At 49.9% G+C, this 23205-nt stretch overlaps 1 protein-coding gene across 3 annotated transcripts in view; it reads right to left on the bottom strand.

Annotated features, from left to right (window-relative positions):
• The window catches only part of NADK (NAD kinase), a 28481-nt gene extending 7218 nt beyond the window's left edge, over positions 1 to 21263 (bottom strand). Inside the window, exons 1-3 of one of the 3 annotated variants that reach the window (XM_084785155.1) lie at positions 21139 to 21263; positions 11292 to 11494; positions 5466 to 5549 (exon numbers count right to left, since the gene is read on the bottom strand). In XM_084785155.1, the coding sequence (XP_084641281.1) occupies positions 5466 to 5549; positions 11292 to 11470 (263 nt within the window). In that variant the 5' untranslated portion in view covers positions 11471 to 11494; positions 21139 to 21263. Of the gene's footprint in view, positions 1 to 5465; positions 5550 to 11291; positions 11495 to 19621; positions 19721 to 19793; positions 19998 to 21138 lie in introns of those variants that run through there. The other 2 variants (XM_084785154.1, XM_084785156.1) reach the window with 2 other exon arrangements.
• Positions 21264 to 23205: the final 1942 nt, after the last annotated feature.

The raw sequence follows: 23205 nt of genomic DNA, 5'->3' as shown, positions 1-23205 counted from the left end.
CCAAGAACCAGGAACACAAGGGCTCCAGAGCAACTGTCCTTAGCTGGTAGACAGACCTTCAAGACCCACCCTGCCCAGCCACTGTCTCCATGGCTTTGGCCATATCCCCTTTGGCCCCTGCTTGCCAACTGCTCCTATAGTCACAGCCACGGGGCAGATCATACACAGTATGTCTACTTCCTTCAAGACACTCTTCAGCGGGGACAGAGATGGCTGGAGCAGCAGAGGGGAAAGCCCAGGCTGTCTGCAGCCCACAGAGGACAGGACACCTGGTGTGACGACTCTGTCCAGTTCCAGGACCCTTCTGGACTTAGTGTTTCCTTTGATGTACATAGAAAGTACGTGGCCTACCTCTCTACGCCACTGAATAAACTTAGCTGACTATTATTATTATTTAAAAAATGTTTGAGACAGGTTCTCATTATGTGGCCTTGGCTGGCTTAGAACTCATTATGTAGACCAGACTGGCCTCGAATTCATAGAGACGCACCTGCCTTTGCCTTCTGAGTGCTAAGTTTAATGGCGCAACCTGGTTCCCTGCCTGACACAGTGAAGCTTAGTTTGTTAAGTACCTTCTCCCTGTTCAACACAATCTTCCCAATTACAAAACAGCTCAATGTTCTGGCAGTCTGTGAGAACCCACGACCAACCTTCAAAAATATGACACAAACTACTAAAAACAGAGGCCAAAAAAAATGACCACGGAACCCTGGTCAAAGCACTCACCTGTTCCTGGCATTTCTGGGAGGAGAGGGGCCGCTCATAGCTGCCTCTCTGAGCCTCACCACCTGGCGACTCCTGCGGGATCTCCACCTGTAGGAGACTGCAGGCACCTGCCCCCCCACCCCCCCCTATCTCAGGGCTACCTCACTAGCAGACACAGAGCCCTGTCTGGCCACCACGCTCTACATGTGTACTATACTGAGAGGCCAATTTTTGTGTCCTCAAAACTGAAAGCAAAATGTAAAAGACTTGTCAAGGTCCTATCGAAGTGTTCTCTAAACTATGAAAATCAAATAAAGAGAATGTAGGCTCTTTCTGACTACATGACCCTTTTGCCTAATCTACTTTAAAAACGAAAAGACAAAGTGGGCCAGGACCCCTTGCCCAGCAGCCTCCCGGCAGGCCGCAGTGTCCAGGCCAAGCAGATGACTGGCAGCCTGGGAATGGCCAAGCCGCCCACAGGGAGGAGGCTTCAGGCACCTGCAGGTGAAAGGGCTGCAGGTCAAAGGGGACCACTCCCTTCCTTGCCAAGCTCTGAGGCCCAGACAATGTGGGTGGACCCCAGTCCTCTGTCCCACCAGAGCTCCAAGCCCCCACCCTACGCCCCACAGCCTACCCTGCCCATACGTGTGTCATGGCTGTTCTAGGCAGGTCCGGGCCATGACTCTTTCAGCACCAAAGCTCAGCAGGGTTCAGCATGTGCCACAGTGTTACTATCTACAGGCCAAGATGCCAAGCACTCCCTGTGACCACAAACCAGTTCCACTTCCTGTTGTGTCATCTAAAGGGAAGGCTGGTCATTCCAGGCAGTCTAGGCTGCAGGTGCCATGTGGAGCTGACAGGCCCATCCATGGCCTGCCAGAACCAGCTCTAAGTCATCTGCTATTCCAGCCAGGGTGAGTGACCACTGTGCCATACAACATATACCTTGTGAGGAAAATACAGCCTCAAAGTAAAGTCTCAAAGTAATCAGGAAATGAGAACCCCTCATGGTCAGCCCTCCCTATGCTATCTTAGAGTAGCTGGGAAATGTATGAGGCCCCCATTCTTCTAACCCTGATACTATGCGTCCCTACACTGACATGTGGAGGTACCCAGAAATGTAGGTGACAGAACTCTACAGCCCAGAGCCCAGAGCAAACAGTCCCAGGCAGAGCAGAAAAAGCTGCCTGCCTTAGACAGTCAGCACTGGCCTGAGGCCCCACCTGGACCTCCCAACATCAAACCACAGCTTGGAGGCCAGTTTGTGTCCTGTCCTAAATAACTGATATATAAGTAAAACTGCCTGTGGGGGGCTAGAGAGATAGCTCAGCTGTCATGAGTGGAGTGCATACTGCTCACTCAGTGTGGTGGTGTATGCTTTTAACCCCATCACTTTGGAGGCAGAGACACTTGAATCTGAGTTTGAGGCAAGACTGGTCTACAAGGAGAGTTCTAGGAGAGCTAGAGCTATACAAAGAAATCATGCCAGCACCACCAGGCCGTCAATCCCAGCACTCGGGAGGCAGAGACAGGTAGATCTTTGTGAGAGGCCAGCCTGGTCTACATAGCAAGTTCAGGACAGCCAGGGCTACACAGAGAAACTATGTCACCAAACCCCCTACCCTGCCTCCCCCCCCCCCCAAAAAAAAAAGAAGAAAAAGAAATCATGTCTTGAAAGAAAGAAAAAAAGGGGAGGGGCATAATGCTCTTGAAGAAGACTCATGTTTACAAAACCACTGCGTACATATGGGGGGGGGGGGGCCCGCACATGCATGTACACACACATGCACACAATACAATTAAAAACTGGCTGCTGAAGAGGCTTTAAGTAAACGGCAAGTGTTAGAGCAAAGGGGTCGCAAGCAGCTGGTGGTTGGGCAAACACAGGAGTCCACTAGGACACTGGGAGGTCGTGGACATGGGCACGGGGCATCAGACCAAGGGCAGGAAGTAAGAGAGTGCCTAGAGCTCTGGGTGGTGGGGAGCATGGGTGGGACACACGTGGGACAGACAGTGATGCCACAGTGGATGTTAGACTGCTAGAGTTAGTGTGTTCACAGGGCAGAATGAAGGGTTATTGCTGCTACTAGGTGCATGTCATTGGAGGCAAGGGTGCCTGACAATTACAATTGCCCCTACACCAACACTCACATCCCTCCAGCACCAAGGATGCAAGAACAGCATCATTACTGGGATTTACAACAACTCTGCAGTCAAGTATGAAGTTTAAAAGCAGTTCCATGCATGGCCTGGAGGTGGCAGAAGAAGCAATGATACCTTCATCTCCAAGACAAAGCTTAGAGCAATTGTTTTCAACCTCTGGGTGGCCACCCATTTGCGGGTAGCATATCAGATATCCTGCATATCAGCTATTGACATGACAATCCATAACACTAGTAAAACTGTACTTAAGAAGCAGCAATGACTTAATGTTATGTTGGGAGTCACACACTAGACTACATTAAGGGCTGCAGTACCAGGAAGGCTGAGAACCAGGCCTCAGAGGGTCACAGCCTTGGGCCAGAAAAGGGTAGTGACGGCATAGGCACGTGTGCTCTGAGAGTGAGATCAGCATGGTCCTGGCTCAGCCCCAGAGCACATCACCAGCCCTGCCTACAACCGTTATCGATGACAGAACAAAAGTGAAGTGTCTCCATTTTACACACTGGGCTAATCTTACTTCCCCACAGCCACACTGCATTAGCCCTTTCCCCGTCTACATTTAAGGAAAGGAAAGAATAGGCTCTGGACGCATGCCTGTGATCCCAGGCTTGTCTCGGAAACAAAACAAAAAGCAAGAAAGGAAGGAAGGAAGGAAGGAAGGAAAAGAACAGACCCTGGATGCACAGATAACAAAGGTCTCTGGTTGGAAGACAGTGAGAGCCAAACAAAAACAAAAACAAAAACCAAAAGTGACGAAATGAAATTCTAATGTCTTCTTCCAAGCATTTACTTACTCACTCACTTGGGTTTGTGTGTGTGTGTATCACAATAAGAGAGTGGAAGTCAAAAGATAATGCTCTTTCCTTCCTCCCTGTGAGTTTTAGTGCTTGAACTCAGGCTGTCAGGTTGGGCAGCAGGTGTCTTTATTTGCTGAGCCACCATTGGCCCTGACATCCTAATTTTGTTTTGTCTCTTCCTCCCTTTCTTTTTTTTTTTCTTGAGACAGGGTTTCTTTGTGTAACAGCCCTGGCTATCCTGGACTCACTTTGTAGACCAGGCTGGCCTTGAACACAAGAGATCCGCCTGCCTCTGCCTCCGGAGTGCTGGGATTAAAGGTTTGTGCCATCACCACCCAGATAGCATTCTAAATTTTAAAACACAAAGCACTAGGGCTGGAGAGATGGCTCAGAGGTTAAGAGCACTGGCTGTTCTTGCAGAGGTTCTGAGTTCAATTCCCAGCAACCACAAGGTGGTGGCTCACAACCATCTGTTTTGGTTTTCTTTTTTTGGTTTTTTCGACACAGGGTTTCTCTGTGTAGCCTTGGCTGTCCTCGATTCACTTTGTAGACCAGGCTGGCCTCGAACTCACAGTGATCCACCTGCCTCTGCCTCCTGAGTGCTGGGATTAAAGGCGTGCACCACCACCGCCTGGCTGTTCACAACCATCTGTAATGAGAGCTGGTGCCTCTTCTGGCAGGCAAGATGTTGTATACATAATAAATGAATCAATCTTAAACACACACACACACACACACACACACACACACACACACACACACAGAGCATTAGCATCAACCCACTTGAGGGACTTTCCCTCCATTACAAAATGCAGCCACCGTGAAGAACATGACACAAAGTATTTGCTCTTCTGAAAATATCAAACGCTAAGCAGATTTTGGGCTGACAGGAGATCATGTGTACACATGGTAAGACACACTAACTGCTGAGGTCTCAGGGAACCTCTATTCCTGGGCACGGTCCTGACACTGACAGAGTTGGAGAACTACATTGGGTGGGATGTGCATGTCTGTTATGTGCAAGGCCTGGGTCCCATTGCTAGCACAGCAAACCCACCCTGCAAACAAGCACAGGATGAAAAACAAAGAAAATTCATGTTCCTACTCCTGTAACAATTAAAGGGGAAACCACTGTTAGAATGGAATTCTCACCCATAGAAAGAGAACCCTAGGTCTGGAGAGATGGCTCAGGAGTTAAAAGCACTGCCTGTTTGTCTAGAGGTCCTGAGTTCAGTTTCTGTAACCACATGGTGACTCACAGCCACCTGTAGTGGGATCTGATGATGCTCTCTTCTGTCATGCAGGCTCACATGCACATACAGTGCTCACATGCGTAAGTAAATGCATCTTTTAAAAACAACTAAAAATAAAATAAAAGAAAAAGAAAATTAAGTAACCCACATTGTTCCCATTCAACCTGTGCAAGAAGGGCGGAGCCAGGGAACCTGGCACCCATGTGGCTACAGTGCTCGGCTCCCCACTGCCTTTCCCTGGCTTGTTTATTTGTTTTTGTTTTTCAGACAGGGTCTGACTCTGTGGCCAAGGCTGACATCTTACTAACAGCTCAAGCTCCTGCCTCAAACCCAGTGCCAGATTATAGGTGTGCACTGACACAGAAAGTGGCCCTCTGCCTCTGCAAACCACAGGCGACCAGCAGCCTAGTCTACGTACAGAGGGTTTCTAAAAAGACACCTGCTTGGCTTTTGTTTTTATCCAACTCAGAACACTGCACAGAGCAAGCCCATAACACTCCCAAGAAACAGCCCCTCCCCCACCCCGCCGCAGCTCTGGTAAACTCACATGATGGTCTGGGGGTTCTGCAGCACGCAGGCCTTTGGTCCAAATGTGGTCACTGGGCACGGCCCATGAAGTGAGCGGGTCCTCCTGTGGAGCACAGTGGGAACTGGTGTCAAAGTAGGATGGGACAGGCAGCAAAACGGCACCAGCGCCACCACCCACAACATTCACATGGCAGGGATCCCTGCTGCCCAGGTTCCCTATGGCTGGAGACATGGAAGCTGACCTGGCCAGGCTCCCGTGGACACTGATCCCAAATCAGAGGAGGCACAAGTCTAGTCAGAGCCAGGAAAACACGGGCCCGGCACGAGCCTCTCAGCAGGTCTGTGGGCTATAATCGGGAGTCAAACCTGGCACCACCCTGAGTAATCTAGATGAACATTCTGGCAGATGTATTTGCTCTGCAGCACATGTGTCTCTTAACAGATACAATTGAGCAACCCTGCCATCCCTCCTGAAGTGACCCAGCCAGTTGAGCATCCAAGCACAGGCTCACTGCAGCCTGCCCTGGCCAAGGACAGCAGCAGTCAGGGCGCTCGATGGTCTGAGGGTTCAGGGCAAAGACTAAGACAGTGTTGTGATGCGTGTTCATCCTGGGCATTCCACGCAGGTCTCTAGGGTTTCACTAACCCTTCTCAGCCCAAAGAGAACACCACCGTGTTAGCAAGAGTGGCCTTTAAACTTGCTTTCCTCTTCAGCTGCCTGTCTCCAAATCCACAAAACCTTCCCAATCTGATGACGCAGATGAAAGACTGCCCTGCCTCTGGGGGAGCAGCAGTGTCCAGGTCATGGAGCCGGGCCAGCCTGGCGAGCAGACAGCTGGAGAGGAGCCCTCTGGTTGCTGTAGGCCGTTCTGGGCTCAACAAGTGCTAGAGTGTTACATAAAGCTTTTTTTCCTTTCCCCCTTTCTCTCTCTCTCTTTTTTTTTGAGACAGGGTTTCTCTGTATAGCCTTGGCTGTCCTGGACTTGCTCTGTAGACCAAACTGGCCTTGATCTCAGAGATCCGTCTGCCTCTGCCTCCCCAGTGCTGGGATTAAAGGCGTGCGCCACGGCACCCAGTTTTCTTTTCTTTTCTTTCTTTCTTTTTTTTTTAAAACAGGGCCTCCCTATATGGCCCAGATCTTCCTGACTCAGTCTTTTAAGTGCTAAGATTATATGAGTAAATTACCAAGCCTGGGTTACTTACACAACCTTTAACATCATAAATCTCTGTGTCTGTAGGGACTAAAAGGCTAATAGGCAGGGGGTTTAGGGCTTGGAGAAGACAGGACGGTCAGCACTGCACTCCTTAAGGAAAGGTTAAATGGGCAAACTTGCTTGTATGCACACTGCCCCAGGACACAGCCACAGGCGACAGAACTGCTCTGACCTATGGCCACTCTCGAAGGTCCAATATCCCCAGAGAAACCAGAAAACCAGGCAATTCTGTGCAAAGCTGGCAGGGCAAAATGCAGTGGAGGCATAGGCAACAGAGGCCACGCTGTGATCAGCTGTGTACCGAGGGCAAAGGTGCTGGTCACCTGGCCTCTGCCGCAGCCATCTCTCACAGAAAGAACTTTCTACATAGAATCTGCAGCAGCCCTTATCCCTCTACTGCTAAGAGGGAGCTCTGCGGGATCAATCTATCTCATGGAAAAGACTGGATGTTTTTAAAGTGGCTCCTCATGAGAAAGCCCACTTCCACACTTGGCAGGTGTCACCGTGTTCTGGAGCCAGGGCCAGTCTCTGGCAAGTTTCCATCTAGAATGTAACACAGTTATTGTCTCCAGGAGTTAGAACACCTCCTGACGTCAGGAACCCCATGCTTGTCAGCTAACCTTCCCTTGAGGCTTTCTGCAGCCGCAGATGAGGGCAGTGCCCGCAGCCTGCACACAGGAGACCCCCTGTCCTGCTCCTGTTTGAGGGGCTGAGGGCTCTAGGTCACGACAGGACCCATGCTCCAATGGAACCTTCTTTCAGTGAGCACAACCATGCCTTCCTTTCAGCTTAACCTCACTTCAGCATGGGCTGGCTGGGTGGCTCTGTGCTGAGGTAGAAAGAAAACATGGTGTGGCCTACATTTGGTACAAGCCAGCTGGTAACAAGTGTCCAGTACAAGTCTCGTGGACAGTGTTTGATCCCTCTGCTAGGGTCAGCACCACTTGGGCAGGCCCAGCCTCACACTAAGCAATCATGATCTCCACAGATAGAGTGTGTCTTCCGGAAGGATCCCAACACGTGCGCCCGTGGAAAGAAGAAATGCAGTACTGAAGAGTGGGTGTCACAAGGACCAGGCAGCCGCAGGACTCCCTTGTCAGCTGGGTGTGGTGCCGCAGGCCTGTGATCCCAGCACTTGGGAGGCAGGGGCAGCCTGCTCTACAGAGTGAGCCTAGCACAGCCAGAGCTGTCACACAGAGAAACCCTGTCTCGAGAAAAATAAAAAAATTCCCTTGTTATGTGAAGACATTTATGTTTTAGATAGTAGGTCTTCTGTGGTCAGATCTAATCTTTAGAAGTTTTGTTGGAAAAGCCAGGTGTGGTGGCGCATGCCTTTAATCCCAGTGCTCAGGAGACAGAGGCAGGCAGATTCCTGTGAATTCCAGGCCAGCCTGGTCTACAAAGCGAGTCTAGGACAGCCAAGGCTACACAGAGAAACTCTGTCTCAAAAAACCTTAAAAAAAAATTTTTTTTGTTTGAAACCATGTATTTTTAAAATTAAATCTCTGTAGATACATAAACATAACCCCGCCCCTATCCTAAAACTATTGCGGGTTTTTATTTCACTGTCAGCAGATCCTCACAGTATATTGGTTGCCTTAACTCTTTAGTTTTTTTCTATAACTCAATGTCTCTCAGCTGCTATTTTTGTTTTTGTTTTTTTTTTTTTAACCAACATTAAGAAAATTCACAGTTGCTGGGCGTGGTGGCGCACACCTTTAATCCTAGCACTTGGGAGGCAGAGACAGGTGAATCTCTGTGAGTTCGAGGCCAGCCTGGTCTACAAAGGGAGTCCAGGACAGCCAAGGCTACATCAAGAAACCCTGTCTCAAAAACAAACTAACAAACAAAAAAAAACAATAAAAACGAAAAAATAAAGTTTATAGTTAAAGCATTTTTTTGTTTGTTTGTTTGTTTTTCCTGATGGGGTCTCTCTGTGTTGCCTTGGCTGTCCTGGACTTGCTTTGTAGACCAGGCTGGCCTCCAACTCACAGCAAAAAAACCAAAAAAACAAAAACACCTTATGGTGCTGTTAGATTTTCCTTAAATATCTTAATTACTGACTTTCAATATGCAAAAAATTGTTTTACATATAGAAACTGTTGAATTAACTCAGAATTGACTTTGTTATTTAATGGAATTACAGCAGGCCGTGAGAAGTAGAAGCTATCCTTTGTATATTACTCACATTCTGTCTCATACAGGGTTATCAGGTCCACTGACACAAGAAAATTAAAAAAAAATATGACCAATCACTAATTTAAACATTTGTTAAAAGCCTCAAATTTTCATAAAAACCATTATATTAACAGCAAAGGTTAAAATTTTTTTCTATCACTTGACACCAAGCCAAAAAAATAAGTGTTCTTTGTGTTCTGTTTTTGTTTTTGGAGACAGGGTTTCTCTGTGTAGCCTTGGCTGTCTGGGACTCGCTTTGTAGACCAGGCTGGCCTTGAACTCAACTGTCTCTGCCTCCCACGTGCTGGGATTAAATGTGTGCGCCACCACATTTGGCTTCTACTTGCTCTCTTACACTCAGTATTCGCATTCTCACATGCCATCATCTGTGTCAGTGTCTGTCTGGGCTCAGGATCTGCTGTGGCTCTATCTAGAGCTGAGCCCAGTCTCTGTAAGAATTCTGTGACGGCTTCTCCAGGCCCTGAAATACCTTAGTAAGTGAAATGGTTGTTTTACCAGGCTCAACCATGTCCCAAGCTCTTAAGGCTGCAACACGACATTGTTCAATTACTGTATCTTTGAATCGGGTTTGTACTCTTAAGTCAGAATAACACCCTTCACCAAGCAATTGATCTTTAACAGCATTTATCAAGATAATATTATGGAATGGATTTTCTTAGCACATAAAGTAAAAAACTGAAGACATCCATAGAAAAAAAATTTGAATTAATTATGAAAATTAAAAAAGACTGTGTCAACTGTCAGGAACAGACCGGGATGAAACTGCAGTGCCTCTTACTAATGCTGAGATTATGTCATTGTGAGTAATCAATGAAGATTGGCAAAGAGTTCGTAGTAACTACCTGGATCAGTATAGAAGGTTGGTGGTCCCGGAATTGGTGTTCTCTTTACAACACTTATCCCCCTGGTGTATTTTGTTGCTCTGTTCTCGCGGCTCTGTCTCTACACCACGATTACCACTCTAACTGCTGAGCAGCTTCTCACACAGCTGACACCAATCCCTTCCAATCTTGGGGAATACTATGCTGTGTAGCCCGGTTACTGAAATTTGTTTAACAAAAGATAAGTGTATTCCAAACCGTACAATAGACTCTTTAAAATGCTTTACATCTAGCACATCTACTGGACGCCACACCATCTCATCATGAGCCCCACCACCATCACTAGCAGGGACATGCTGCACAAATACTGAAAAGGCTGATGGTGTCTGTGTGGCCCTAGAGAATTCCTCTATCGCAGCACTTGTCGCCAAAGCCCTCTGGCCTGTCTGCTTTCCGTACCTCTAGAGCCCTTTTGGCCTCCAGGCTTTCCGGGTTTTTCTCTACCTCCTTCCGCAGGCTCTAAACACCTGGTGTGTGGAGTAGGGTGGGAGGGCAAGGGCGGAGAACTCCTGTTTTTTTTTTTTTTAGTTATTACCGAGTCTGAACACATTTTTTCCTCCTTTTATCAGTGGTGCTATTTGCTTCCCAAGAGCTTCCACTTCTAACCATAAACTCTCTTGTTGAACTGCAAATTCGGAAATCTTTTCCAGAATTACAAAATTTAGTGACACTTGCGGTTTTCATATCTCATCAGTCTTCATTCCAATCTTTTTAAAAAAATGGAATATAGTAAAAAGACAAAGCAAAACCTGAAAATTCCCTCTGGGGACAAAGCAGGAAGGAGCCTTGCAATAGCAGCTGCCATTCTGCTGACCCGGACACAGTGTCTTTACACCTTCAGAGCCGCATTTTCCTCTATAGCATTAGAAGTTAAGTTGCCCATTATGCCCAGCCACGTTAGGTGCACCTGTAGGCTTTGAACTTTTTCTTTTTTTTTTTTTCTTTTTGGTTTTTCGAGACAGGGTCTCTCTGTGTAGCCCTGGCTGTCCTGGACTCGCTTTGTAGACTAGGCTAGCCTGGAACTCAGAGCTCTGCCTGCCTCTGCCTCCCAAGTGCTGGGGTGCGCCGCCACACCCGGCTTCTTTAAATTTTTTCAAACCTACTTTATTTGAGGTTCTTTAATGCTTACACCTCCCTTCCAACCCACCTAACCTAGATAGGAAAGAAAAGAGGTTAATGGGAACAGAAGAAATAGACCTTTTTTAGACTCAGATTCCCCTGCAGCCGCAGCCGCTGGAAGCCTGAGCAGCAGCCGGAACCAGGAAGCGTTCGCTGGAGTGCTTCTCTCTAGAAGTGTCTTGAGGTGGAGTGATGAGCAGCCAAGACCAACAATGCCTCACCTCTTGTTCTGGGCTCATATATACACATATCCTCTCAGGGTCCGTACTAGGGTGTTTATCAGTTGGCAAAGACCATGCCTCCGCAAGAGGCGGTTCCTTTTCTAATGGACAAACATCACCTGTTCTCTCACAAGTCTGTTTGACATCCCAAACTTGGGATCAAAACAAAAACATGTTTACATGCATTACAGGGGCGCACTCCTGGTCCTACCTGAACTCCTTGGTGCTGCCTAGGGCAGGTGAGGCTGACAGGCTCCGAGACTTGGCACGGCCCCGGATGGGGTGACTGTAACTCCAGGTCTCATCCCCATGACACGCGGAGCAGTGGTATGAGGCCGAGTCAGGACTCAACTCCTTACTCACGTTCATCTTCTCTTGTTCCATTTCCATCGTGTATGAGAAAACCACCGATGCCTTCATTTGATAAAATAAAGAAAGTGATGTATCTCAGTAGCGATAGCACACATTCCGTGTACCAGGGACTGTCACAACAACCATCTAGTCACCTACACAAGGCTCTCACAAGACCCATGACATTCCCTGAGGAAGGAGAAGGAAGATCCCTGAGGCCCCTCCCTTCCCTGCAGGTAGGTAAGCAGCCACCACTGCCGGGAAGACTCTGGTGACATGGCTGCCTGGGGCGCCCAGGAACCTCAATCAACTCCCTGCTGGATTTGGCTGGGATCATCTGTCACTGCCATCTCTATCTGGATGAAGAGAAAACAGATTCCTTGGGAAAAGTCACATGCAACAGGAAAAACCTGCTAGGTTTTCATTTTTCTGAGTTCTTTTTTTGTTTGTTTGTTTTTGTTTTTCAAGACTGGGTTTCTCTGGGTAGCCTTAGTTGTCTTAGACTCACTTTGTAGTCCAGGCTGGCCTTGAACTCACAGCGATCCACCAGCCTCTAGGATTAAAGGCGTGCGCCACCACCGCCCAGCTCAGAGTTCTTTAAAGAGCTCAGAGTCCTTCCTGCCGTCACTCTCCTTCAGTGCCAGAGGCTGAATCCAGGGCCTAGCATGTTCTAGCTACTGGCAACACTCCTCCCTGGTGTTTTGGAACCAATCTAAAGAAGAGGAGAGGAAGGGCTGGCCAGCACAGAGCCGCAGCGTGTCCGTCACAGCCAGACAGAAGGGCCCTGCGAGAGTGGACACAGCCCCACAAAGCAGCCCACACGGCCCAACAAGCAAGAGCAAAACGTGACGTTGTGGTGTGGACACAAGTACCGTCACCTACTTTTCAATTCCTAACAGGTACACACTGGAGTGCACACCCACAGAGCCTATGAGCTGAGTCTAGTGCCGATGAAAGTCATCCCAACTGAACTGTGATAACCCTCAAGAGAAATTTCAGGTCCCATATGAAGATACATAGTTCTGACCATGGCCCAGAAAAATCAGAAAAAGACAAAGTAAACCTCCCCCCCAAAAAGGGGGGGGGGGAGACAAAAACCAAAAAGTCACTGTCCACTAGGGAGCTTTGAAACGTTCCTCCTCAGCAGATTGACATCAAAGCCCAAAGCCACACAGGAAGCCACTCGGGAAATGTCCACGCGGTGGAAGCAGGCAGACAGTTTATTTAGCTCCCTAGAACTGAGATGACTTTTCTGAAGATGAACAGTAATGAACTAATAAAGCTGGAAATGGAATAAAATGAGCTGAAGCACAGCGGAAGTCAGGTGAGGGGCACAGGCCTTCAGTCTCATCTCTTGGGGACAGTGGCAATCAGATCTCTTGTCAGCTCCAGGCCAGCCAAGGGGACAGTCAAGACTCCAGTCCCTACAACAAAACCACAAAGAGGGCTAGGCACGGCGGACCCAGGAGGCAGAAGCAGGCAGATTTCTGAGTTTAAGGTTAGAACAGTCTAGCAGAAAGAATCCCACAACAGCCAGAGCTACAGAACAGAGACCCTGGCTCATATAAAAGCCAACAAGTGACAAACAAGAATGGCAGGGACAAGGACTCTACTCTCATCTTTTCTTTCTTTCCTTTTTTTGTTTTTTTCGCAACAGGGTTTCCTCTGGGTAGTCCTGGCTGTCCTGAACTCCCTTGGTAGACCAGGCTGGCCTTGAACTCACAGCAATCCACCTGCCTCTGCCTTCCCAGTGCTGGGATGAAAGGCGTGTGCCACCATGTCCAGCTTTTTTTCTTTTTTCTTTTGGAGACAGTTTCTCTATGTAACAGCCTTGGCTGAATCACTTTGTAGACCAGGCTAGTCTGGAACTCAGAGATCCACCAGCCACTGCCTTCCAAGTACTGGGATTAAAGGCGTGCGCCACTATGACTGGCAACTACAAGGAGAGCTCTGAATTCCAGTTCAGCCAAGGCTACATTCTATTTTTCTCAAAAACAAAACAAATAAATAAAAACAAAGGAGGCTGGGCGCACACCTTTGATCCCAGCACTCTCGAGGCAGAGGCAGGTGGATCACTGTGAGTTCAAGGCCAGCCTGGTCTACAAAGTGAGTCCAGGATAGTCAGGGCTACAGAGAAACCCTGTCTGGAAAAAAGGAAAACAAAACAAAACACACACACACACACACACACACACACACACACACACACACACACACAAATAACCAAAGGGGAAAAAGAAAAAACAAACAAAGGAGCAGAGTCTGGAGAGAAACTGTAGTAAACTAATTTGAATTAAGGGACTGAAAGACTGTGTCCTAGTTTCTTTTCTGTTGCTGCGAGAAAACACTAACCAGAAGCAACTGGAGAGGAACAGATTTACTGGTCTTACACACCCAGGTCACAGTCCATCACTGAAGAGCCAGCGGAACGGACAGAGGGGAGTGCACTGGCGCTCTAGTGTGCAGCTGGCGTCCCCATCCAGCCACCTAGGACAGCCATCAATACTCAGGACAGACCAACCTGATGAGCCTCCTGAGACTGCGCTGCGTCAGGGCGATGCTAACCCCCTGAGCTCACACAATCCTGTATTGACAAGCATGACCCTCTGTTCATTTCCTGTGAACCGGGATTACAGGTATTCACCCCACACTGTGCTGCACAAGAACCTGACCAAGGCGTTTTTAAAATGTCTTTTTTTTTCCTTTAAGATTTATTTTCTGTGTCTATGTTTTGCCTGTATATATGTGTACCGTGTGTGCCTCGTACTCACAGAAGCCAGGCACAGGGCCTGAATCCCCTGGAAGTGGAGTACGCACGGTGTGAGTGACCATGGTGACGCTAGGAACCAACTCTGGTCCTCTGCAAGAACAAGAAGCTCTCTGGCCCGAGCCCTCTCCAGACCCTTTCTCTTGTTCGAGGCAAGGTCTTCTCTCTACAGGCCAGGCTGTCCTAGAACTCACTTTCGTCAGGTGCCAAAGAAACCTGGGACAAGTCCTAGCAGCTGTGGCTCCTCCCAGCACTCCTCACCCCACCCCACCCTAGACCCTGCAGCCCCTTTGTTTCCCTTCCCCAGCTTCTTACTAGAGCTCCTTTAATCCACTGCTAGGACGGGGAGGTGGACTCTCCCAGATGAAACAGTGCTGTGGTCTGAATGCTCCCCACCCAGAGCAGTTATGGGACTGAACCTAAGGCCTCACTCCCGCTAAGCAAGGGCTCTACTGTTGGGAGCACAGCGCGAAGGTCCTCCCGAGGCCAGATACAGGGATGTCAAGCACACAGAATTCTCATTCCAATAGGAAAGATGAAAAACCTGTTATTCCATCCAGGAAGCTGAGAAGTGGAAATGATTAACAGCCTGGTGAGCTGGGCGTGGTGGCCCACCACCTGTAATCCCAGCACTTGGGAGGCAGAGGCAGGTGGATCACTGTGAGTTCGAGGCCAGCCTGGTCTACAAAGCAAGTCCAAGACAGCCAAGGCTAACACGGAGAAACCCTGTCTCAAAAAACAACAACAATAACAACAACAACAAACCCAGCCTGGCCATCTGTGAGTTCCTACAAACAGCAGCAGAGGTGCCTAACAGCCCAAATGACCTCTACACAGCTGTATGGCTGAGACCAGGCCAGACCAGACCCTTAGGCCCTTCAACTAGTCATAGGCAGCCTATCTCTACAGCCCATCTTCTTGGAGGAATGACACACTAGCCTGTGTTGAGTTTGGATGTAATTCCACTTCCTTGTGCACTGGGGGATTGTATTACACCAGGTAACCTTTTCCAAACTATACTGGGCTTAAATAACATTTGGGAATAAACCAACTGTTAACAGAGTCCCTGAAGGAAGCCAATCTGCATTGGGTTTAATTCTTATCTCTTCAGAAGGTTTGCTTCCCTGTGGAACACCTGTAGGGACCCTTTCATTTTATCACTGAGCTATAGAACCCAAGCTGTTTTCTTTCTTTCTTTTTTAAAAAATAATTTCTTTATTTTTAGTGCATTGGTGTTTTGCCTGCATGTATGTCTGTATGTCTGTGTAAGGGTGTCATATCTTGGAGTTACAGACAGTTGTGAGCTGCCATGTGGGTGCTGGGAATTGAACCCGGGTCTTCTAGAAGATCAGTCAGTGCACTTAACCGCTGAGCCATCTCTCCAGCCCCACTGTTTTCTTTTTTAAGACAGTCTGGTACCTGCCAGAACTTGTGATCTTCCTGCCTCAGCCTTCACAGTTGTTTGGATCCCAGGCCCATCAACACGTGTCAAGTTATCACGAAGCCTTCGCCACCACTGTGACGGCACTTGCAGAAAGGCCTCAGAGGAAGTGAGTCACAGGGTGGGGTCACCTAACAGCCCTGGCTGTCCTAGAACTCACTCAAACTCAAGAGATCTGCCTGCCTCTGTCCACCACTGAGCTCCCAGAGCTCTCCCTGACGTTCAGACCTGCCCACCTCGAGTAGCACAGAGGTGCTGGGGAAGTTCTCCGCTAGTGTGTGATGCTGTCACAGAAGCCCAGACAACTAGACATGCGTGACCATGACCGGGAAAGCACAAGAAAAGTCCCCTGGCTGCAGACAAGCCTATGGAGATCAAAGTTGAGAGGAGAGGCATGGTTTGTACCCTGGATACATTTTACAATCAACAAGGGTAGAAGCTTTATCTACCCTTTTGTTTGTTTGTTTGTTTGTGTTTTTGTTTTTTCGAGACAGGGTTTCTCTATGTAGCCTTGGCTGTCCTGGACTCGCTTTGTAGACCAGGCTGGCCTCGAACTCACAGCTATCCGCCTGCCTCTGCCTCCCGAGTGCTGGGATTAAAGGCGTGCGCCACCACGCCCGGCCCTTTTTTTTTTTTTTTAAACAAGACAATTTCTATGTCCCACTTACTTAAATCAAATAAATCAGAATAAAGATTTGGGAGGCAGAGGTAGGAGAGGGCCACTGCAAATTTGAGGCCAGCTAGGACTATACAGTAAAGAAACCAAAGACCAAGACAGCTGGGGCTGGCAGCACAGGCCTGTAAGTCTAGCTACTTGAGAGGCAGAGGTAGGACTATGACAGACTCAAGGCTTGCCTGGGCAACTTAACAAAACTTTTATATCTCAAAGTATAAAAAGGTAACTGGGCAAGGTGGCCCATGCCTGTAGTCCCAGTACTCAGGAGGCAGAGGCAGGCAGATTGCTGTGAGTTCGAGGCCAGTCTGGTTGGTGGTTGGTTTACAGATTAAGTTCCAGGGTAGCCAAGAATACACAGCAAAAACCTGTCTTGAAAACCAATGAAGAGCCGGGAGTGGTGGTGCACGCCTTTAATCCTAGCACTCAGGAGGCAGAGGCAGGTGGACTGATGTGAGTTCGAGGCCAGCTTGGTCTACAAAGCGACTCTGGGACAGCCAAGGCTACATAGAGAAACCGTATCTTGAAAAACCAAAAAAAAAAAACAAAAAACAAAAAAAAAAACCAACCCAACAACAAACAAACAAACAAACCACAGCAAGTGTAAGGCCTTAGGTTTAATCCCTAACAAAGGAGTCCTTGAGCTGCCCTTGAACTCAGAGACCTGCCTGGCCAGCCTCTAGAGTGCTGGGATTAAAGGAGTGCACCACCATAGTCTATCTTTTTTTTTTTTCTTTCCTGGTTTTTTGAGGCAGGGTTTCTCTGTGTAGTCTTGGCTGCCTAGACTCACTTTGTAGACCAGGCTGGCCTCGAATTCACAGTGATCTGCCTGCCTCTGCCTCCCCAGTGCTGGATTAAAGCTGTGTGCCATCATGCCCGGCTCTTTTTTTCCCTTTTCTTTTAAAGACAGGGTCTTACCCTGTAATCCAGGTAGTCTTTGACCTTGTGATCCTCTTGCCCTGCCGCCCTAGTGGATTACAGGCCTATGCTGTCACACACACTTTACTCTTTAAATGACAGTTAAGAAAATGAAAATACATGCATATAATAACATATTTCTGGAGACATGGCCTCACTACATAGCTCCTCGTCCTCTCTCCATTCCCAAGGCCGCAGTCTTAGCTGCCATGGCTCAGTCCACTCCTGGGTACTCATTCAAGTGTGGGAGCCTGGGCTGCATCCCTTGGAGCTACACCATGAAACGAAGAAACCAACTCCTTTGACCTCCACAGACAAGCTGTGCACACCTGACCCCACCCTTACACACCAAAACCAAGTCAACAAATGCAACTTTAAGAATTAGAAAAATAGCTGCCTGGTGAGGTACAGGCCCATAGGAGTTTCTGTGCTGGCCTGTTAGGTCATTACTGGGCAGAGTGGGTGGCTTATTAAAATGCAATTATCACAAAAAATCCTGTGTGCTGGCAGCAAGTGTCCACACCGGCATTGGAGGGTGCCTTGGGCTCTGCTCTGGATGTGGTAGACATAGCACAGATCTGCTAACAGACTCTGGGTCCCCCTGCCTGCTCCATCCCATCACCATGGGGCTGATGATTAGGACAAGGAGGATGATGACAGCACCTCACACACCGTGGGAACCACAGGTATCTCGGGGCTAGGGCTGGAAGGACCCCACACAACGACTGAGCGCACCACTAACAGAATGTGGTCAGGTCCATGTGCAGCCTTGTCTTGGTCGTTCTACAGGTGGCCCTCGTCCAGGCAGCGGGCCTGTACAGACGGTTGCATCTCCCAGGCTCTAGCTTTGTGTTGGCTGGAGACAGAGATGAACAAGACTCGTGGGAGGTGGAGTTCAAGAGCGCCCTGCCACAAACGCATTCTGTGAGGATATTTTGGTGCCTTTTCACAGGGGAGGAGACTAAGACCCCATGTCACATGGAAGTGCAGAGGATGGATCAAGGGAACGTGGGTGTCACCCTATTGTGTCCCCTAGGGTTGGACTGCTAGTTTCCAAGGCCAGAGAGAGTGGTCACCATCTGGGCTCTCTGGGAGCCATTGACAAAACAAACAGACTAAGACTTATTTGTATGTGTACACAGTTGCCACAGAGACCTGAAGAGGGTGTTAGATCCTCTGGAACTGGAATTTAAAACTTTTTTTTTTTTTTTTGAGACAGGGTTCTCTGTCCTGTCCAAGACAGGGTTGGCTGTCCTGGATTCAGTTTGTAAACCAGGCTGGCCTCCAACTCACAGTGATCCACCTGCCTCTGCTGCCTTGAGTGCTGGGATTAAAAGTATGTACCACCACATGCCTTTTCTTTAAAAAAAAAAAAAAAAAGTAAGTAAATTATCCTGCCTGGTCTACAAAGCAAGTCCAGGACCGCCAAGGCTACACAGAGAAACCCTGTCTCGAGAAACCAAAAGTTTTAAATTTTTAAAAAAAATTTTTTGTTGGGTATGGGGGAAGGTCTTTAATCCCAGCACTGAGAGGAAGAGGCAGGTGGTTCTCTGAGTTCACAGATAGCCTGGTCTATATAGTGAGTTGCAGGCCAGTCAAGGCTACATAGTGAAACCCTGTTTCCAAAAAATAGAAGAGACAGGTGTTGGTCTTTAATTCCAAATGAACAAAACAGCAGCCCTGCCAATTGTTTTAGCAAATAAATCCACCAGGGCCACCTCCAAATGCAGCTACTTGCTGGACTGTGTATTAGCACCCGTCGCTGTCCCACAGCCCAAGTTGGGGCTGTGTAACTCACAGGGAAGTGACTGCTGAGGACAAATACGCTACGAGAAATCCCAAGGAGCGGGAGCAATGCTGAGGAGAGAAAGGGTGCCAGCATCAGGCTGTGAAAACCAGCTGTGATACATGAAATAAATGAATACAGATTTGAAGACGTTCTTCCCAAACAAGAAAGGAAAAAATAGGTTGCTATTTAGAATCAAGGAGAGGAGAGAGCCCACTGCTTGGGAGGAGAGATGGGAAGAGGGGCCGGCTCTTGGCCGCCGGGCACGTCCTATCCCCACAGTTAAGAAACCTGCCAGAGTATAAAACCAGGAGCCTGTTTAGGAACATCTCCATTTGGAACTTTCTGGCAAGTACTGGATACCAACACCCCGACTGTTTCACAAAACGTTTGAACCTCTACATTCAGCTAGCTTCGGGCTTTCCAAGTTTCACACGCCAGGGCCTCTCCTGCTTGCTAAGGCCCAATGAAGCTGAGCCGGCTGCGGTGCCGCGCGCCGACCCGGTCAGGGCCGGGAACAGAACGGCGGCCTCCATGGGCTTCTCCCGGGACCCGGACCTCTAACTCGTCCTCCAGACCCACCCCCAGGGCGGGGACCCCCAGACCTGCCCCCGCAGGCTCGTTCCGGAGACCACGCGTCATCCGGGTCGCTGCCCACGCCACATTCGGACGCCGGGAGGCGCGACGGGAGGGGCCCCCGCCCAGCCCCGGGCAGGTGGGCAGGGCCGGCGCGGTGACGCCCGCCGGGCAGAGGGCGACCCCAGGCCCCGCACTCACCGTCGGCTGCCGCGCGCCCGCGTGGACGTCTACATGCCGGGCCGAGCCAGCGGTCCCTGCTGCCCTACTGCTACCTGGCCCTCGGCGACCCAGCCGCCCGCCGTCCCATGGCCGCTCGGTCCCGGAGGCCGGCACCGCCAAGCAGCGCGGCGCCGCGGCGGGCAGTGCGCAAGCGCAGGACGCGCGCATGCGCCGCGGAGCACGCGGGACGGCCGCGCAGCCGCAGCTGGGCCGTCGGCGCTCAAACTTCGGGCGGCTCCCAGGCTCTTTGTAGGCCCTGGGGCCAGAGTCTGTGGGCGGGGCGGGAGGCGGGGCCGAGAGGGAGTGGGCGGAGCCGAGGAGGGGGAGGCGGGGCCGAGGCAAATCCGAGAAGGTCCGGCAAAGGAGCTGAAGGAGGGAGTGGCTGCTCGGGATGGGGACGGGAGGGCGGAAGGGAGACGGCAACGGAGGCGAAGGGGTGTACTAGTCGGGGAGGGGCGGGGAAGAAGGACCCGAGGGCACCCTAGGCAGGAGTCGGGGGGAGAGGAAGGGCGGAGGCGTGGGCGGGGACTAAGGGTGGGGGAGGGGGGGGAAAAAGGGAAGCGTAGCAGGGGCCGGAGGAGGGGCAGCAGGCTCGCCCTCACGGCCCCTGACCGTCGCAGCAGCTGCAGAGTACCACCAGGTCCACCCTTCTCGCTAGTTCCTCCTTGCCTGGCGGTCTGATTTTTATCTGCCTTGTTTCGCTCTGCTTTCTGCACGCGAGGTCTACAGGACCTTGAGGGGTCAACACGGGCCAACTTGGTGGGAACGGACGTGGGCTTCGCTACAGGCTCCCGCTCCCCCATTGTTTTTAATGACCTGGCGGCTTTCCGAAGTACAACTCAGGTCCCAGCTGTGCCTGGGGCACCTGTGCTCACATGCGTCTCAGGCCCACCAGCAGTGGCCCGACCCCTTTCGCAATGGGCAAAACCTCTAGGATTTGGACCTGTGGTCTTAAGCTTGCCAGAAAAGAACCCAGCACTGAAAGACATAGGTCTGTAGGAATTGGAGGCCAGCCAGGGGTACCATAGACAGACTTTGTCTCAAAAAAAAAAAAAAGTCTGATTTAAGAGGTGACTGTCCCTGTCTTGAAAAACCAAAAAAAAAAAAAAAAAAAAAAGAGGTGACTGTGTAAACAGTGCGCCTCACAGCTTTAAGAGCAGGGAAAGAGGGAGGCCCCTAGAGTTGACTCTGTGACTGATCCTGGGGAACAGATGGATACCCAGTTCCTACATCAGGCCTTCGAAGTTCAGCAGAATATGGTGTATTTGGCAAGAAGACCCTTCCTGTACAGCCCGATCTCCAAACTTGCCCACAGCCCCCATACCTGCTGCAGTAAGGATGTTTTCTGGTGGAGACTCCGGAGGCCTGTCCTTCCAAAAAGAACAGACTGGTGCACAGAGAGGACACAAAATTGGGGGTAGGGAGGATCACAGGAATCTGAGGGGACTTCTTAAGTGTTGTAACTTCCTCGTGTTTTTGTAAACCTAAGTCCTTCCCCATAGTGGACACCAGCCACACCCACAGAAGGCTTCAACTGCTTTGGGGTGTTTATTGTATTGCATTGTGATAGTTTTTTAAAGGATTTTATTTATATGTATACAGTGCTGGGTGTGCATGTGTACCTGCATGCCAGAAGAGGGCATGTAAGCCACCATGTGGTTGCTGGGAATTGAACTCATGAACCCTGGAAGAGCAGCCAGTGAGTGTTCTTAACCTATGAGCCATCCATCTCTCCAGCCCTTCTAATAGTTCTTAACTAGTATCTAGTGGTACGTGGCAGGCACATAGGCAGGCCCGAGAGACTTCTAGAACGGGAGTGGTCATATCCTTCTGGAAAGGCACCCAGCCTATGTAGTCCAAAGTCACACAGCAAGTAACCTGTGCCCTCCAGTGGAGGCTGGGGAAACCCTTTTTTCACAACGGGGCTAAGGCAGGCTTGGACTGTGCAGGTGGCTTTCCCATTTCAGAAGAAGGAACCATGCTGACATTGTGCAACATCTTAGGGGCCCCACCAGACTTCGAGGGCTCATTCCCACCACAGGGCTAATGACAGTTCAGGGGTCAATGGCTGGGACTCCCAGTGCTTCCTTTAGGCTGGCTTCAAAGGGCAGCAGAGCAGTCATGCAGGGGTGAGGTACTAGGAAGAAATCAAGGCGGTTATACACAGCCCAGGCTCCCAGTGCCTGGACTTAAACCTCTTCAAGGGCTAAATGTAAGGGAGAGGGAGACTGGAAACGGGCAGTGAGAAGTAGGCTGTGAGGAAGTGGTAACAGGATGCTCTGTGCCCAGGGCCAGGCTGTCAGGATCAGGCACAAACTTGTCCAGTACCCAAAAGGTCTAAGTGACTGGTAGCCAGAACCATCTATTATCGAGGAGAGTTTAGTCTCAAGGGATACCACAAAGTTACCTTGTCTGTGCCCCAGTAGTGCACACTTCATTGGGGGCTAGTGTCTACAACAGCCTGCTTCAGTCTCCCTGACTGGGTTGGTTCAGGGGGCAACCTGACCCCTTCTTCAGCCAGGTCAGTGAGTCAGAAAGGGACGGCTGCCAGGCACTCAATTTTTTGGTGCAGTAGGCGGAGGAGCTGATGAGGTAGGACCCAGCCTTGCCTAGGGTACTTAGAGCAGATGTCTCAGGCTAAGCGAACAGTGGGTTCAGGAGTGTAAGCTATGCAGTCACCAGCTGTAACCATGCTCAATCACCTGCCAGACTGTTCACTAGCTTTTTTTTTTTTTGGTTTTTCAAACAGGGTCTCTCTGTGTAGCCTTGGCTGTCCTGGACTCACTTTGTAGACCAGGCTGGCCTCGAACTCACAGCAATCCGCCTGCCTTTGCCTCCTGAGTGCTGGGATTAAAGGCGTGCGCCACCACGCTCGGCTTTGTTCACTAGCTCTTACACTGGGAACCTGAGAGTAAATTATACACACACACACACACACACACACACACACACACACACACACACACACACACACACACACACCCCGCCGAGAGAGGCAGAGGAGACTGGCTATGGCTACTCTGGGGTCCTGAGGGGGAGGGGGTAGTCTACAGAGCACTGAGAACAAAGGGGCAGAGTGATGGCAGTGGGGCAGTGCAAGCTGGATGCAGGCCTGCTCAGCCCCTCAGCCTCCCAGACTATACATACAGTATTTAGCAAATAAGGTGGCAGACTCTTGCTGCCATGGAGGGCTATCAGGCAGCACGCGGGAGCAAAAGTGGGCCTAAGACATCCTAGGCACTCAGCTGTCTGTGTGCACCTGAACATATTCCAGGCATGGGCAGCAGGCTGGGTGACTACACACAGGGCAACCTGGCACCTCCAGCCCATGAGTGGTACTTAACGGCAGATGTTAGACATGCAAGGCAGAGCATCTGTGCTGTCTGAAAAG

Source organism: Acomys minous (assembly GCF_964271855.1).
Source record: "Acomys minous genome assembly, chromosome: 6".
NCBI classification, from domain to species: Eukaryota; Metazoa; Chordata; class Mammalia; order Rodentia; family Muridae; genus Acomys; species Acomys minous.
This window is presented reverse-complemented; position numbering and strand designations above follow the sequence as displayed.